Source organism: Eupeodes corollae, chromosome 3 (assembly GCF_945859685.1).
Source record: "Eupeodes corollae chromosome 3, idEupCoro1.1, whole genome shotgun sequence".
Classification (NCBI taxonomy): Eukaryota; Metazoa; Arthropoda; class Insecta; order Diptera; family Syrphidae; genus Eupeodes; species Eupeodes corollae.
Genome location: NC_079149.1, coordinates 73,830,615 through 73,844,993, shown reverse-complemented (window position 1 = coordinate 73,844,993; position 14,379 = coordinate 73,830,615). Strand labels below are relative to the sequence as shown.

The 14,379-nt window shown below is 32.1% G+C and overlaps 2 protein-coding genes across 2 annotated transcripts; both read left to right on the top strand.

Moving 5' to 3' along the window:
* Positions 1–1,060: 1,060 nt before the first annotated feature.
* On the top strand, positions 1,061–1,435 carry LOC129950238 (histone H2A). Its single transcript, XM_056062108.1, has one exon. The coding sequence runs from the start codon at positions 1,061–1,063 to the stop codon at positions 1,433–1,435; it is 375 nt and encodes a 124-aa protein (XP_055918083.1).
* A 1,801-nt stretch (positions 1,436–3,236) lies between these two features.
* On the top strand, positions 3,237–11,362 carry LOC129950577 (histone H3-like). The gene is made up of 2 exons (XM_056062507.1): positions 3,237–3,635; positions 10,952–11,362. The coding sequence occupies exons 1-2, from the start codon at positions 3,237–3,239 to the stop codon at positions 11,360–11,362; spliced, it is 810 nt and encodes a 269-aa protein (XP_055918482.1).
* The last annotated feature ends 3,017 nt before the right edge of the window (positions 11,363–14,379 follow it).

The window sequence follows — 14,379 nt, the reverse complement described above, 5'->3', positions numbered from 1 at the left end:
AACAATAAAAAAAATGTTTGTGTTTCTATTGGACGCGACATGATTCACGTGGCGTCTGGAACAATTTACAAAATTTATTTTTTTCATAGAAAATACTCTTACAATCACAAATAAAAATATTTATTTAACGAATTTTTCCGCAGGTAGAAAAAAAAATATATTTTTTTGTCAATTCTCTAATCTCTTATTGATATTTTTGCGGCCCTGAAAAGGGCCATTTTTGAAGAAATTAAATAAAAAAAAATTACTTCAATCACAAATAAAAATATTTATTTAACGAATTTTTCCACAGGTAGAAAAAATATTTTTTTTTCAATTCTCTAATCTCTTATTGATATTTTTGCGGCCCTGAAAAGGGCCATTTTTGAAGAAATTCAATAAAAAAAAAATTACTTCGAGCTTGTGTATTTGGTAACCGCCTTTGTTCCTTCACTAACAGCATGCTTGGCTAGTTCACCAGGCAACAACAATCGCACGGCAGTCTGGATTTCCCGACTTGTGATTGTTGAACGCTTGTTGTAGTGAGCTAAGCGAGAGGCTTCAGCAGCAATTCTTTCGAAGATGTCGTTCACAAAACTATTCATGATGCTCATGGCCTTCGATGAAATTCCAGTGTCAGGATGAACTTGCTTCAAAACTTTGTAAATGTAGATTGCGTAGCTTTCCTTCCTCTTGCGCTTCTTCTTCTTATCGGTCTTGGTGATATTTTTTTGTGCCTTTCCGGCTTTTTTAGCTGCTTTACCACTAGTTTTTGGCGGCATTTTATTTTTATAATTCACTTCACTTTCACTATTAACGAACTGCACACAATGACGACTGAACGAGAACTGTGAATTTTTCTGAAAAACTCACGAATTATATTGTCTCTTTCCACAACGGCTTTCTAAGGCCACAACCCTCTTTTTTCTGTGTGCGAGCATACGAAAATTTAGATAAAAGACAGCGCACAGTTCGAAAATTTTGTCATTCTACAGTGTGCAGTGATACAGTGAACAGTGAAATAGTGAGCTCTCTTGTGTTTTTTCTTTTGTAAAAAATATTTAAAAAACAATAATATAAAATGTCTGGTCGTGGTAAAGGTGGAAAAGTGAAGGGAAAGGCAAAGTCCCGCTCTAATCGTGCTGGATTACAATTCCCTGTTGGTCGTATTCATCGTCTGCTGCGAAAGGGAAACTATGCTGAGCGCGTCGGAGCCGGTGCCCCTGTGTATTTGGCAGCTGTGATGGAATATTTGGCGGCAGAAGTCTTGGAATTGGCGGGAAATGCTGCTCGTGACAACAAAAAAACTAGAATTATTCCCCGCCATTTGCAATTGGCTATTCGGAACGACGAGGAATTGAATAAATTACTTTCTGGAGTCACAATCGCACAAGGAGGTGTTCTTCCAAATATTCAAGCTGTTTTGTTGCCAAAGAAGACAGAGAAAAGTGCTTAAATCTATGTAGTGACAGCAAACAAAAAAAAAACCGTCCTTTTCAGGACGACAAATAATTTCTATTAAGAGATGTGTATATTTTTCATTTTTTTTATATATTTTAAAATACGAAGAAGAAGAAACCAACAAACAAATGTTTTTTCTTTCTTTGCAAAAAGAAATATTTGTTTGTATCCAATCCGTAAAGCAACACATTTTTTTTTCAAAGAAGAAGAAACCAAACAAATGTTTTTTCTTCCTTTGCAAAAAGAAATATTTGTTCGTATCCAATCCGTAAAGCAACAAAACATTTTTTTTTCAGTTCGGAAAAAATATTTTTTATTTTTTTTTTTTTTCAAAGAAATAGAAACCAACAAACATGTTTTTTTCTTTCTTTGGAAAAAGAAATATTTGTTCGTATGCAATTCTAATTTCTGTTAAAAGATGTGGTTATTTTTCAATTTCTTGTAGGTATATAGCAATTTTAAAATATTCTGGTACGAAGAAAAAGAAATATTTGTTCGTATCCAATCCGTAAAGCAACAAAACATTTTTTTTTCAGTTCGGAAAAAATATTTTTTATTTTTTTTCAAAGAAAAAGAAACCAACAAACAAAAAATGTTTTTTTCTTCCTCTGCAAAAAGAAATATTTGTTCGTATCCAATAATTTCTATTAAGAGATGTGTTTATTTTTCAATTTTTTGTATATATTCTAAAATATTCTCGTACGAAGAAAAAGAAAGCAACAAACAAATGTTTTTTCTTCCTTTGGAAAAAGAAATATTTGTTCGTATCCAATCCGTTAAGCAGCAAAAAAAAAAAATTTTTCTACGGAAAAAAGAATAAAATATGCAAAGCAACAAAAAAAATTTCAGAAAAAGGAATTTTATTTAATTTTTGTTTCCATTTCGAAAAAAGAATAATACAAGGAATAAAATATGTTTTTGCGACTAAAGCAAAAAAAAAAATTTTTCACAAAAAGGAATTTTATTTTATGTTTCCATTTCAAAAAAAATATTTTGGTACAAAAAAGTAAGTAAATTAGCAAAATAATTTTTTTTGATAATCATCAGGTATATACATACATATATTCATTGGCAAATGAAAAAAAATTAGGTATTTTGTTCGTCAACGGTGTATGATTTCTATTTTCAATCTCTTTTATATTTAATTGTGGTCCTGAAAAGGACCGATTGTTTGTTTCGAATAAAATTCTTAACCTCCGAAACCGTAAAGAGTACGCCCTTGTCTCTTCAAAGCGTAAACTACATCCATAGCTGTAACTGTCTTACGCTTAGCGTGTTCGGTGTAAGTAACGGCATCTCGGATAACATTTTCCAGAAAAACTTTCAACACTCCACGTGTTTCTTCGTAAATCAAACCAGAAATACGTTTTACACCTCCACGACGAGCCAATCGACGAATTGCTGGTTTCGTGATTCCTTGAATGTTATCACGCAATACCTTACGATGCCGCTTAGCTCCGCCTTTGCCCAAACCTTTTCCTCCTTTACCACGACCAGTCATTTTTATTTATTTAATTAAAAAAACACTTAAACTGAACTAGAGAACTGCACTGCACAAGAGTCACTGTTAAACTGTGGCTCTTCGCTCGAAATACCACAAGTATTTATACTTATTTTTCATAACAATTCTTAATTTTGATTGGCCAAATAAATCGACAACGAAAATGAAAAAAACAGTCGAACGGAAACATGAATAGCCAATTTAATGACTTAAACAGAAATCTACATTCGATTTTTCTAAAAAAATTGTGAACAAAAGTGTTGTGTTTATTAGTGAAGTGAAAAAAAGTGAAATCATGGCTCGTACAAAGCAAACTGCCCGTAAATCGACTGGTGGAAAAGCCCCACGTAAGCAACTGGCAACAAAGGCAGCTCGTAAAAGTGCTCCAGCAACAGGAGGTGTAAAGAAACCACATCGTTATCGTCCTGGAACAGTGGCTCTTCGTGAGATTCGTCGTTATCAGAAAAGCACCGAATTGTTAATTCGTAAATTGCCTTTCCAACGTTTAGTTCGTGAAATTGCTCAAGATTTCAAAACAGATTTGCGTTTCCAGAGCTCAGCTGTTATGGCGCTTCAAGAAGCAAGTGAAGCTTATTTGGTTGGCCTGTTTGAAGACACAAATTTGTGCGCCATCCATGCCAAACGTGTCACAATTATGCCAAAAGACATTCAATTGGCCAGACGCATCCGTGGCGAACGTGCTTAAATCATCGAGGTTAAAAAAAATATTCAACGGTCCTTTTCAGGACCACAAAATATTTAAAAGAGATATAAATGAATTTTAATTCAATCTAGTAATTACGTACCTATCGATTTCCACGATTTTTTTTTTATTTTAGGTAGAAAGATAATGTGATAATTTACTTTGAAGGCAAATTTTGAAAATGTTATTGCTTGCTTTCTATGCATAGTTTTTATCATACAAATGAAAATATTTATACCTACGCAAGCCAATGCTCGAAAATTTATGAATTTTGTTTTTCTTTTTTAATTATAGTTATTTTATAAGGCATTGCTTCTTTTTTTTATGTCTGAAGGCAAATTTTCAAGTAAGAATTTTTTTCTATGTACAGTTTTTTGTAATACTCGTAAAAATGTGAATTTGTCTAGTAAGCAAGTCAATACTCGAAAATGTTTGAGTTTTGTGTGTTTTAATATTTCAATGATGTATTTTATAAGTCTATGCTTTGTTTTTTTTTTATATATCTGAAGGCAAATTTTGAAGCAAGAAAGTTTTTTTTTCAATGTACAGATTTTTGTAATACAAATGTGAATTTGTAAACCTTGGCAAGCGAATATTCGATAGTTTATGAGTTTTGATTGCTTGATTATTTGTTTAAATTTTTGGTATTTTAATGTTTGTTATGGATTAAATATTTAATATTTATGAACAAAATAATATAAATATAGTTTTTCATTTGTTTTCTTGCTTGGGATAATGTTTAACAAATTTTCTAAGAAAAAGTCACAGCCTAGGGAAAAAATGCTACGCGTTTCATTACCCATATTGTTTTAATTTTATTAAAAAGAAATTAAGTAAGAATTTGATGAAATTTTTAGTTATTTAGTTTAAATAAACTATCAGCTTTATGTTAAAAATAATTTCAAGCTGAAAATATGTTTAATTTATTAAATATAAACATTCTTGTTGGTAAGTATTAAAAAAATACCACCAAACATTTACTTTAATTGTTATTAATGCATTGATAGATAGTGTTTTTTCAATCAAATTATTTATTAAATTATCTATTATTATTGTAAGAATAAATTTTGTCAATTGTTTTATAATATTTAGGTCGAAAAGACGTAAATTTTTGAAGTTTTAAGAGGAAACTAAGTTGCAAAAGTGTACAAATTATGTACAAAATGAATTTTTTGTATACCTTCGCTCTCTTTGATTCTCATTTAGCCGTTTCTGTAGGTGCGGATTTGGCGCAATTTTAACAAAAACGTGTTTCTATTTCTTAAAATTGTGCTCTAAAGTGATTAATAATAGTGAATTCAAAATGGCAGATACTGTAGCTACGTCTCCTGCAATCGTTGCGGAAAAAAAACCAAAAAAAGCTGCCGCCGCAAGTGGGTCAAAAAAACCAAAATCGGCACCAACTCATCCTCCGACTCAGCAAATGGTGGATGCGGCAATTAAAACATTGAAAGATCGCGGTGGTTCTTCCCTTTTGGCAATCAAAAAATATATTGCTGCTACTTACAAAGTTGATGTACAAAAACTTGCTCCGTTTATAAAAAAATATTTAAAAGGTGCTGTAATAAGTGGTAAATTAGTGCAAACCAAAGGAAAAGGAGCTGCGGGTTCTTTTAAATTGTCGCCTAGTGCCAACAAGGAACCAAAGGCCAAGTCTGCTGAGAAGAAAAAATCTGCCGCCAAACCAAAAGCTGCCGCTGCTGGTGACAAAAAATTAAAAAAAGTGTCTGGTGAAAAGAAAGTAAAAAAAGTAGCCGCCACAACAAAAAAAAGTGCCAGTGCAGATAAAAAGAAGGTGGAAAAACCAAAAGTGAAAAGTGTTAAAAAAACGAGTGCAGTTAAGGCAAAGCCAACAAAAGCAAAGGCAGCCGCGCCTAAACCTAAAGTGCCAAAAGCAAAATCAGCCACAGCAGCAGCCAAGCCAAAAAAGGCAGTCGCTGTTAAAAAGGCAAAGAAGTAAAATTTCCATTTCAATGAAAAACAAAGTTGAAATCAAAACAAAAATCCACAGTCCTTTTCAGGGCTACAAAAAATATACTAAAATGAGATATAAAAACTTTTTTTTTTTAATTTTTTATTAAAAAGGAGGGAGAATTTTTGGACTATCTCGATGATAGCGTTGAGATGCGATGGGCTGGTGGAGCAACGGCGACGGGATAAGTGGTGAAGTGGCTGGATGCGATGCGACGTCGCCGCGCGGCCGGCGCGCGCTGTCGCCGCTACGGGACTACCACTACTGAACAAACGGAAACGTATTTTGTTTTGCATTTATTTTCGCGCTTTTTTGTTCTACAGAAAATACTTTTTTTAATGAAATAGGTATTGCAAATGCAAACTTCATTTATTTGTATTCATATGTTTTTCTCATTGGGCAGAAAGAAAGGAAATATCAATACAAATAAATAATATATTTTTGCGCCTATTTTCTTACTACAGCTGCTAGGCACGATGCGATTTGTCTGGGCGAGACTGAACAACCGAAAACGTATTTAGTTTTGCATTTATTTTCGTCCTTTTTTTGTTCTACAGAAAATAGTTTTTTTATGAAATAGGTATTCAAAAGCAAACTTAATTTATTTGTATTCATATGTATTTCTCATTGGGCAGAAAGAAAGGAAATATCAATACAAATAAATAATATATATTTTTGCGCCTATTTTCTAACTACAGCTACTAGGTACGATGCGATATGTATGGGCGAGACTGTACTGTTTATTTTCTACTTTTTTGTGATTGGACGCGATGCGATGCCTTCAACAATAAATATCTTTCATAGAAAATACTTTTACTATCAAATAAGACAACAACATATTTTTCTTTTTTTGCATTTCTCTAATACCTACGTAATTATTGAAATGTTTCCACGCTATGTGACTGTACACGATGCGTAGAAAAATACAAACGAAATACTTTGGCAAAATGTAGGTATTTGTTTTCATGTATTTTTATGGACTAGACGCGACATGACGTATACCTGCAACAATTTACAAAATTCTTAAACAAAATATCAAGAGTTTTGTATTTTATTTCAGGAATTACATATGTTTTTCATATATTTTTATCGACTGGACGCGACATGACGCATTCCTGCAACAAATAAAAAAATTCTTACACAATTTATCAAGAGTTTTGTATTTCTTTTCATAGAAATTACATATATTTTCATATATTTTTATCGACTGGACGCGACATGAAGTATATCCGCAACAATTAAGAAAATTCTTAAACAAAATATCAAGAGTGTTGTATTTCTTTTCATAGAAATTACATACGTACATCTGACATCAAAAAACACAAACAAATTTAATTCTCTAATATTTTATACCTAGATGTTTTTGCGACGCTACGTGACTGTACACATAGCGACATAACTGGACACGATGGGTAGAACAATACAAACAAAATTTATATTTTTTTGTTTTTAGTTGACTCGGCATGATACACGTCGTGTCTGGAACAATCAACAAAAGTAAGTTTTGTATTTCTTTTCATAGAAAATATATTTTGTAATCAAAAATTAAAACAAAAAACAATATGTATTCCACAGGCAAAGAAAACATACATTTCTTTAAATTCTCTAGTTTCTTATTAAAAATTTTGTGACGCTTCGAGACTGTACTCGATGCGTAGAACAATAAAAAAAATCTTAAACAAAATAACAAGAATTTTGTATTTCTTTTCATAGAAATTACATACATCTGACATCAAAAAACACAAACAAATTTAATTCTCTAATATTTTATAGATATTTTTGTGACGCTACGTGACTGTACACTGTACACATAGCGACATAACTGGACACGATGGGTAGAACAAAACAAACAAAATTATTTAATAAAATGTATTTTTTGTATGTTTTTCGTTTCTACTTGACTCGGCACGATACACGTGGTTCTGGAACAATTAACAGAACTAACTTTTGTATTTCTTTTGATAGAAAATATATTTTCTAATCAAAAATCACAAAGAAAAACAAAATAGATTCATAAAATCATTCCACAGGCAAAAAAAATATATGTATATACCTTTCTTCTCAAATCTCTAGTTTCTTATTAAAACTTTTGCGACGCTTCGAGACTGTACACGATGCGTAGAACAATAAAAAAAATGTTTGTGTTTCTATTGGACGCGACATGATTCACGTGGCGTCTGGAACAATTTACAAAATTTATTTTTTTCATAGAAAATACTCTTACAATCACAAATAAAAATATTTATTTAACGAATTTTTCCGCAGGTAGAAAAAAAAATATATTTTTTTGTCAATTCTCTAATCTCTTATTGATATTTTTGCGGCCCTGAAAAGGGCCATTTTTGAAGAAATTAAATAAAAAAAAATTACTTCAATCACAAATAAAAATATTTATTTAACGAATTTTTCCGCAGGTAGAAAAAATATTTTTTTTTCAATTCTCTAATCTCTTATTGATATTTTTGCGGCCCTGAAAAGGGCCATTTTTGAAGAAATTCAATAAAAAAAAAATTACTTCGAGCTTGTGTATTTGGTAACCGCCTTTGTTCCTTCACTAACAGCATGCTTGGCTAGTTCACCAGGCAACAACAATCGCACGGCAGTCTGGATTTCCCGACTTGTGATTGTTGAACGCTTGTTGTAGTGAGCTAAGCGAGAGGCTTCAGCAGCAATTCTTTCGAAGATGTCGTTCACAAAACTATTCATGATGCTCATGGCCTTCGATGAAATTCCAGTGTCAGGATGAACTTGCTTCAAAACTTTGTAAATGTAGATTGCGTAGCTTTCCTTCCTCTTGCGCTTCTTCTTCTTATCGGTCTTGGTGATATTTTTTTGTGCCTTTCCGGCTTTTTTAGCTGCTTTACCACTAGTTTTTGGCGGCATTTTATTTTTATAATTCACTTCACTTTCACTATTAACGAACTGCACACAATGACGACTGAACGAGAACTGTGAATTTTTCTGAAAAACTCACGAATTATATTGTCTCTTTCCACAACGGCTTTCTAAGGCCACAACCCTCTTTTTTCTGTGTGCGAGCATACGAAAATTTAGATAAAAGACAGCGCACAGTTCGAAAATTTTGTCATTCTACAGTGTGCAGTGATACAGTGAACAGTGAAATAGTGAGCTCTCTTGTGTTTTTTCTTTTGTAAAAAATATTTAAAAAACAATAATATAAAATGTCTGGTCGTGGTAAAGGTGGAAAAGTGAAGGGAAAGGCAAAGTCCCGCTCTAATCGTGCTGGATTACAATTCCCTGTTGGTCGTATTCATCGTCTGCTGCGAAAGGGAAACTATGCTGAGCGCGTCGGAGCCGGTGCCCCTGTGTATTTGGCAGCAGAAGTCTTGGAATTGGCGGGAAATGCTGCTCGTGACAACAAAAAAACTAGAATTATTCCCCGCCATTTGCAATTGGCTATTCGGAACGACGAGGAATTGAATAAATTACTTTCTGGAGTCACAATCGCACAAGGAGGTGTTCTTCCAAATATTCAAGCTGTTTTGTTGCCAAAGAAGACAGAGAAAAGTGCTTAAATCTATGTAGTGACAGCAAACAAAAAAAAAACCGTCCTTTTCAGGACGACAAATAATTTCTATTAAGAGATGTGTATATTTTTCATTTTTTTTATATATTTTAAAATACGAAGAAGAAGAAACCAACAAACAAATGTTTTTTCTTTCTTTGCAAAAAGAAATATTTGTTTGTATCCAATCCGTAAAGCAACACATTTTTTTTTCAAAGAAGAAGAAACCAAACAAATGTTTTTTCTTCCTTTGCAAAAAGAAATATTTGTTCGTATCCAATCCGTAAAGCAACAAAACATTTTTTTTTCAGTTCGGAAAAAATATTTTTTATTTTTTTTTTTTTCAAAGAAATAGAAACCAACAAACATGTTTTTTTCTTTCTTTGGAAAAAGAAATATTTGTTCGTATGCAATTCTAATTTCTGTTAAAAGATGTGGTTATTTTTCAATTTCTTGTAGGTATATAGCAATTTTAAAATATTCTGGTACGAAGAAAAAGAAATATTTGTTCGTATCCAATCCGTAAAGCAACAAAACATTTTTTTTTCAGTTCGGAAAAAATATTTTTTATTTTTTTTCAAAGAAAAAGAAACCAACAAACAAAAAATGTTTTTTTCTTCCTCTGCAAAAAGAAATATTTGTTCGTATCCAATAATTTCTATTAAGAGATGTGTTTATTTTTCAATTTTTTGTATATATTCTAAAATATTCTCGTACGAAGAAAAAGAAAGCAACAAACAAATGTTTTTTCTTCCTTTGGAAAAAGAAATATTTGTTCGTATCCAATCCGTAAAGCAGCAAAAAAAAAAATTTTTCTACGGAAAAAAGAATAAAATATGCAAAGCAACAAAAAAAATTTCAGAAAAAGGAATTTTATTTAATTTTTGTTTCCATTTCGAAAAAAGAATAATACAAGGAATAAAATATGTTTTTGCGACTAAAGCAAAAAAAAAAATTTTTCACAAAAAGGAATTTTATTTTATGTTTCCATTTCAAAAAAAATATTTTGGTACAAAAAAGTAAGTAAATTAGCAAAATAATTTTTTTTGATAATCATCAGGTATATACATACATATATTCATTGGCAAATGAAAAAAAATTAGGTATTTTGTTCGTCAACGGTGTATGATTTCTATTTTCAATCTCTTTTATATTTAATTGTGGTCCTGAAAAGGACCGATTGTTTGTTTCGAATAAAATTCTTAACCTCCGAAACCGTAAAGAGTACGCCCTTGTCTCTTCAAAGCGTAAACTACATCCATAGCTGTAACTGTCTTACGCTTAGCGTGTTCGGTGTAAGTAACGGCATCTCGGATAACATTTTCCAGAAAAACTTTCAACACTCCACGTGTTTCTTCGTAAATCAAACCAGAAATACGTTTTACACCTCCACGACGAGCCAATCGACGAATTGCTGGTTTCGTGATTCCTTGAATGTTATCACGCAATACCTTACGATGCCGCTTAGCTCCGCCTTTGCCCAAACCTTTTCCTCCTTTACCACGACCAGTCATTTTTATTTATTTAATTAAAAAAACACTTAAACTGAACTAGAGAACTGCACTGCACAAGAGTCACTGTTAAACTGTGGCTCTTCGCTCGAAATACCACAAGTATTTATACTTATTTTTCATAACAATTCTTAATTTTGATTGGCCAAATAAATCGACAACGAAAATGAAAAAAACAGTCGAACGGAAACATGAATAGCCAATTTAATGACTTAAACAGAAATCTACATTCGATTTTTCTAAAAAAATTGTGAACAAAAGTGTTGTGTTTATTAGTGAAGTGAAAAAAAGTGAAATCATGGCTCGTACAAAGCAAACTGCCCGTAAATCGACTGGTGGAAAAGCCCCACGTAAGCAACTGGCAACAAAGGCAGCTCGTAAAAGTGCTCCAGCAACAGGAGGTGTAAAGAAACCACATCGTTATCGTCCTGGAACAGTGGCTCTTCGTGAGATTCGTCGTTATCAGAAAAGCACCGAATTGTTAATTCGTAAATTGCCTTTCCAACGTTTAGTTCGTGAAATTGCTCAAGATTTCAAAACAGATTTGCGTTTCCAGAGCTCAGCTGTTATGGCGCTTCAAGAAGCAAGTGAAGCTTATTTGGTTGGCCTGTTTGAAGACACAAATTTGTGCGCCATCCATGCCAAACGTGTCACAATTATGCCAAAAGACATTCAATTGGCCAGACGCATCCGTGGCGAACGTGCTTAAATCATCGAGGTTAAAAAAAATATTCAACGGTCCTTTTCAGGACCACAAAATATTTAAAAGAGATATAAATGAATTTTAATTCAATCTAGTAATTACGTACCTATCGATTTCCACGATTTTTTTTTTATTTTAGGTAGAAAGATAATGTGATAATTTACTTTGAAGGCAAATTTTGAAAATGTTATTGCTTGCTTTCTATGCATAGTTTTTATCATACAAATGAAAATATTTATACCTACGCAAGCCAATGCTCGAAAATTTATGAATTTTGTTTTTCTTTTTTAATTATAGTTATTTTATAAGGCATTGCTTCTTTTTTTTATGTCTGAAGGCAAATTTTCAAGTAAGAATTTTTTTCTATGTACAGTTTTTTGTAATACTCGTAAAAATGTGAATTTGTCTACTAAGCAAGTCAATACTCGAAAATGTTTGAGTTTTGTGTGTTTTAATTTTTAATATTTCAATGATGTATTTTATAAGTCTATGCTTTGTTTTTTTTTATATATCTGAAGGCAAATTTTGAAGCAAGAAAGTTTTTTTTTCAATGTACAGATTTTTGTAATACAAATGTGAATTTGTAAACCTTGGCAAGCGAATATTCGATAGTTTATGAGTTTTGATTGCTTGATTATTTGTTTAAATTTTTGGTATTTTAATGTTTGTTATGGATTAAATATTTAATATTTATGAACAAAATAATATAAATATAGTTTTTCATTTGTTTTCTTGCTTGGGATAATGTTTAACAAATTTTCTAAGAAAAAGTCACAGCCTAGGGAAAAAATGCTACGCGTTTCATTACCCATATTGTTGCGTTTCATTACCCATATTGTTTTAATTTTATTAAAAAGAAATTAAGTAAGAATTTGATGAAATTTTTAGTTATTTAGTTTAAATAAACTATCAGCTTTATGTTAAAAATAATTTCAAGCTGAAAATATGTTTAATTTATTAAATATAAACATTCTTGTTGGTAAGTATTAAAAAAATACCACCAAACATTTACTTTAATTGTTATTAATGCATTGATAGATAGTGTTTTTTCAATCAAATTATTTATTAAATTATCTATTATTATTGTAAGAATAAATTTTGTCAATTGTTTTATAATATTTAGGTCGAAAAGACGTAAATTTTTGAAGTTTTAAGAGGAAACTAAGTTGCAAAAGTGTACAAATTATGTACAAAATGAATTTTTTGTATACCTTCGCTCTCTTTGATTCTCATTTAGCCGTTTCTGTAGGTGCGGATTTGGCGCAATTTTAACAAAAACGTGTTTCTATTTCTTAAAATTGTGCTCTAAAGTGATTAATAATAGTGAATTCAAAATGGCAGATACTGTAGCTACGTCTCCTGCAATCGTTGCGGAAAAAAAACCAAAAAAAGCTGCCGCCGCAAGTGGGTCAAAAAAACCAAAATCGGCACCAACTCATCCTCCGACTCAGCAAATGGTGGATGCGGCAATTAAAACATTGAAAGATCGCGGTGGTTCTTCCCTTTTGGCAATCAAAAAATATATTGCTGCTACTTACAAAGTTGATGTACAAAAACTTGCTCCGTTTATAAAAAAATATTTAAAAGGTGCTGTAATAAGTGGTAAATTAGTGCAAACCAAAGGAAAAGGAGCTGCGGGTTCTTTTAAATTGTCGCCTAGTGCCAACAAGGAACCAAAGGCCAAGTCTGCTGAGAAGAAAAAATCTGCCGCCAAACCAAAAGCTGCCGCTGCTGGTGACAAAAAATTAAAAAAAGTGTCTGGTGAAAAGAAAGTAAAAAAAGTAGCCGCCACAACAAAAAAAAGTGCCAGTGCAGATAAAAAGAAGGTGGAAAAACCAAAAGTGAAAAGTGTTAAAAAAACGAGTGCAGTTAAGGCAAAGCCAACAAAAGCAAAGGCAGCCGCGCCTAAACCTAAAGTGCCAAAAGCAAAATCAGCCACAGCAGCAGCCAAGCCAAAAAAGGCAGTCGCTGTTAAAAAGGCAAAGAAGTAAAATTTCCATTTCAATGAAAAACAAAGTTGAAATCAAAACAAAAATCCACAGTCCTTTTCAGGGCTACAAAAAATATACTAAAATGAGATATAAAAACTTTTTTTTTTTAATTTTTTATTAAAAAGGAGGGAGAATTTTTGGACTATCTCGATGATAGCGTTGAGATGCGATGGGCTGGTGGAGCAACGGCGACGGGATAAGTGGTGAAGTGGCTGGATGCGATGCGACGTCGCCGCGCGGCCGGCGCGCGCTGTCGCCGCTACGGGACTACCACTACTGAACAAACGGAAACGTATTTTGTTTTGCATTTATTTTCGCGCTTTTTTGTTCTACAGAAAATACTTTTTTTAATGAAATAGGTATTGCAAATGCAAACTTCATTTATTTGTATTCATATGTTTTTCTCATTGGGCAGAAAGAAAGGAAATATCAATACAAATAAATAATATATTTTTGCGCCTATTTTCTTACTACAGCTGCTAGGCACGATGCGATTTGTCTGGGCGAGACTGAACAACCGAAAACGTATTTAGTTTTGCATTTATTTTCGTCCTTTTTTTGTTCTACAGAAAATAGTTTTTTTATGAAATAGGTATTCAAAAGCAAACTTAATTTATTTGTATTCATATGTATTTCTCATTGGGCAGAAAGAAAGGAAATATCAATACAAATAAATAATATATATTTTTGCGCCTATTTTCTAACTACAGCTACTAGGTACGATGCGATATGTATGGGCGAGACTGTACTGTTTATTTTCTACTTTTTTGTGATTGGACGCGATGCGATGCCTTCAACAATAAATATCTTTCATAGAAAATACTTTTACTATCAAATAAGACAACAACATATTTTTCTTTTTTTGCATTTCTCTAATACCTACGTAATTATTGAAATGTTTCCACGCTATGTGACTGTACACGATGCGTAGAAAAATACAAACGAAATACTTTGGCAAAATGTAGGTATTTGTTTTCATGTATTTTTATGGACTAGACGCGACATGACGTATACCTGCAACAATTTACAAAA

Excerpts from the sequence above, each read along its gene's own strand:
- LOC129950238 (XM_056062108.1), top strand. The coding sequence starts at position 1,061 with ATGTCTGGTCGTGGTAAAGGTGGAAAAGTGAAGGGAAAGGCAAAGTCC.
- LOC129950577 (XM_056062507.1), top strand. The coding sequence starts at position 3,237 with ATGGCTCGTACAAAGCAAACTGCCCGTAAATCGACTGGTGGAAAAGCC. Across the intron at positions 3,636-10,951 it reads TGGCCAGACGCATCCGTGGC|ATGGCTCGTACAAAGCAAAC; the intron begins GAACGTGCTTAA and ends AAAAGTGAAATC.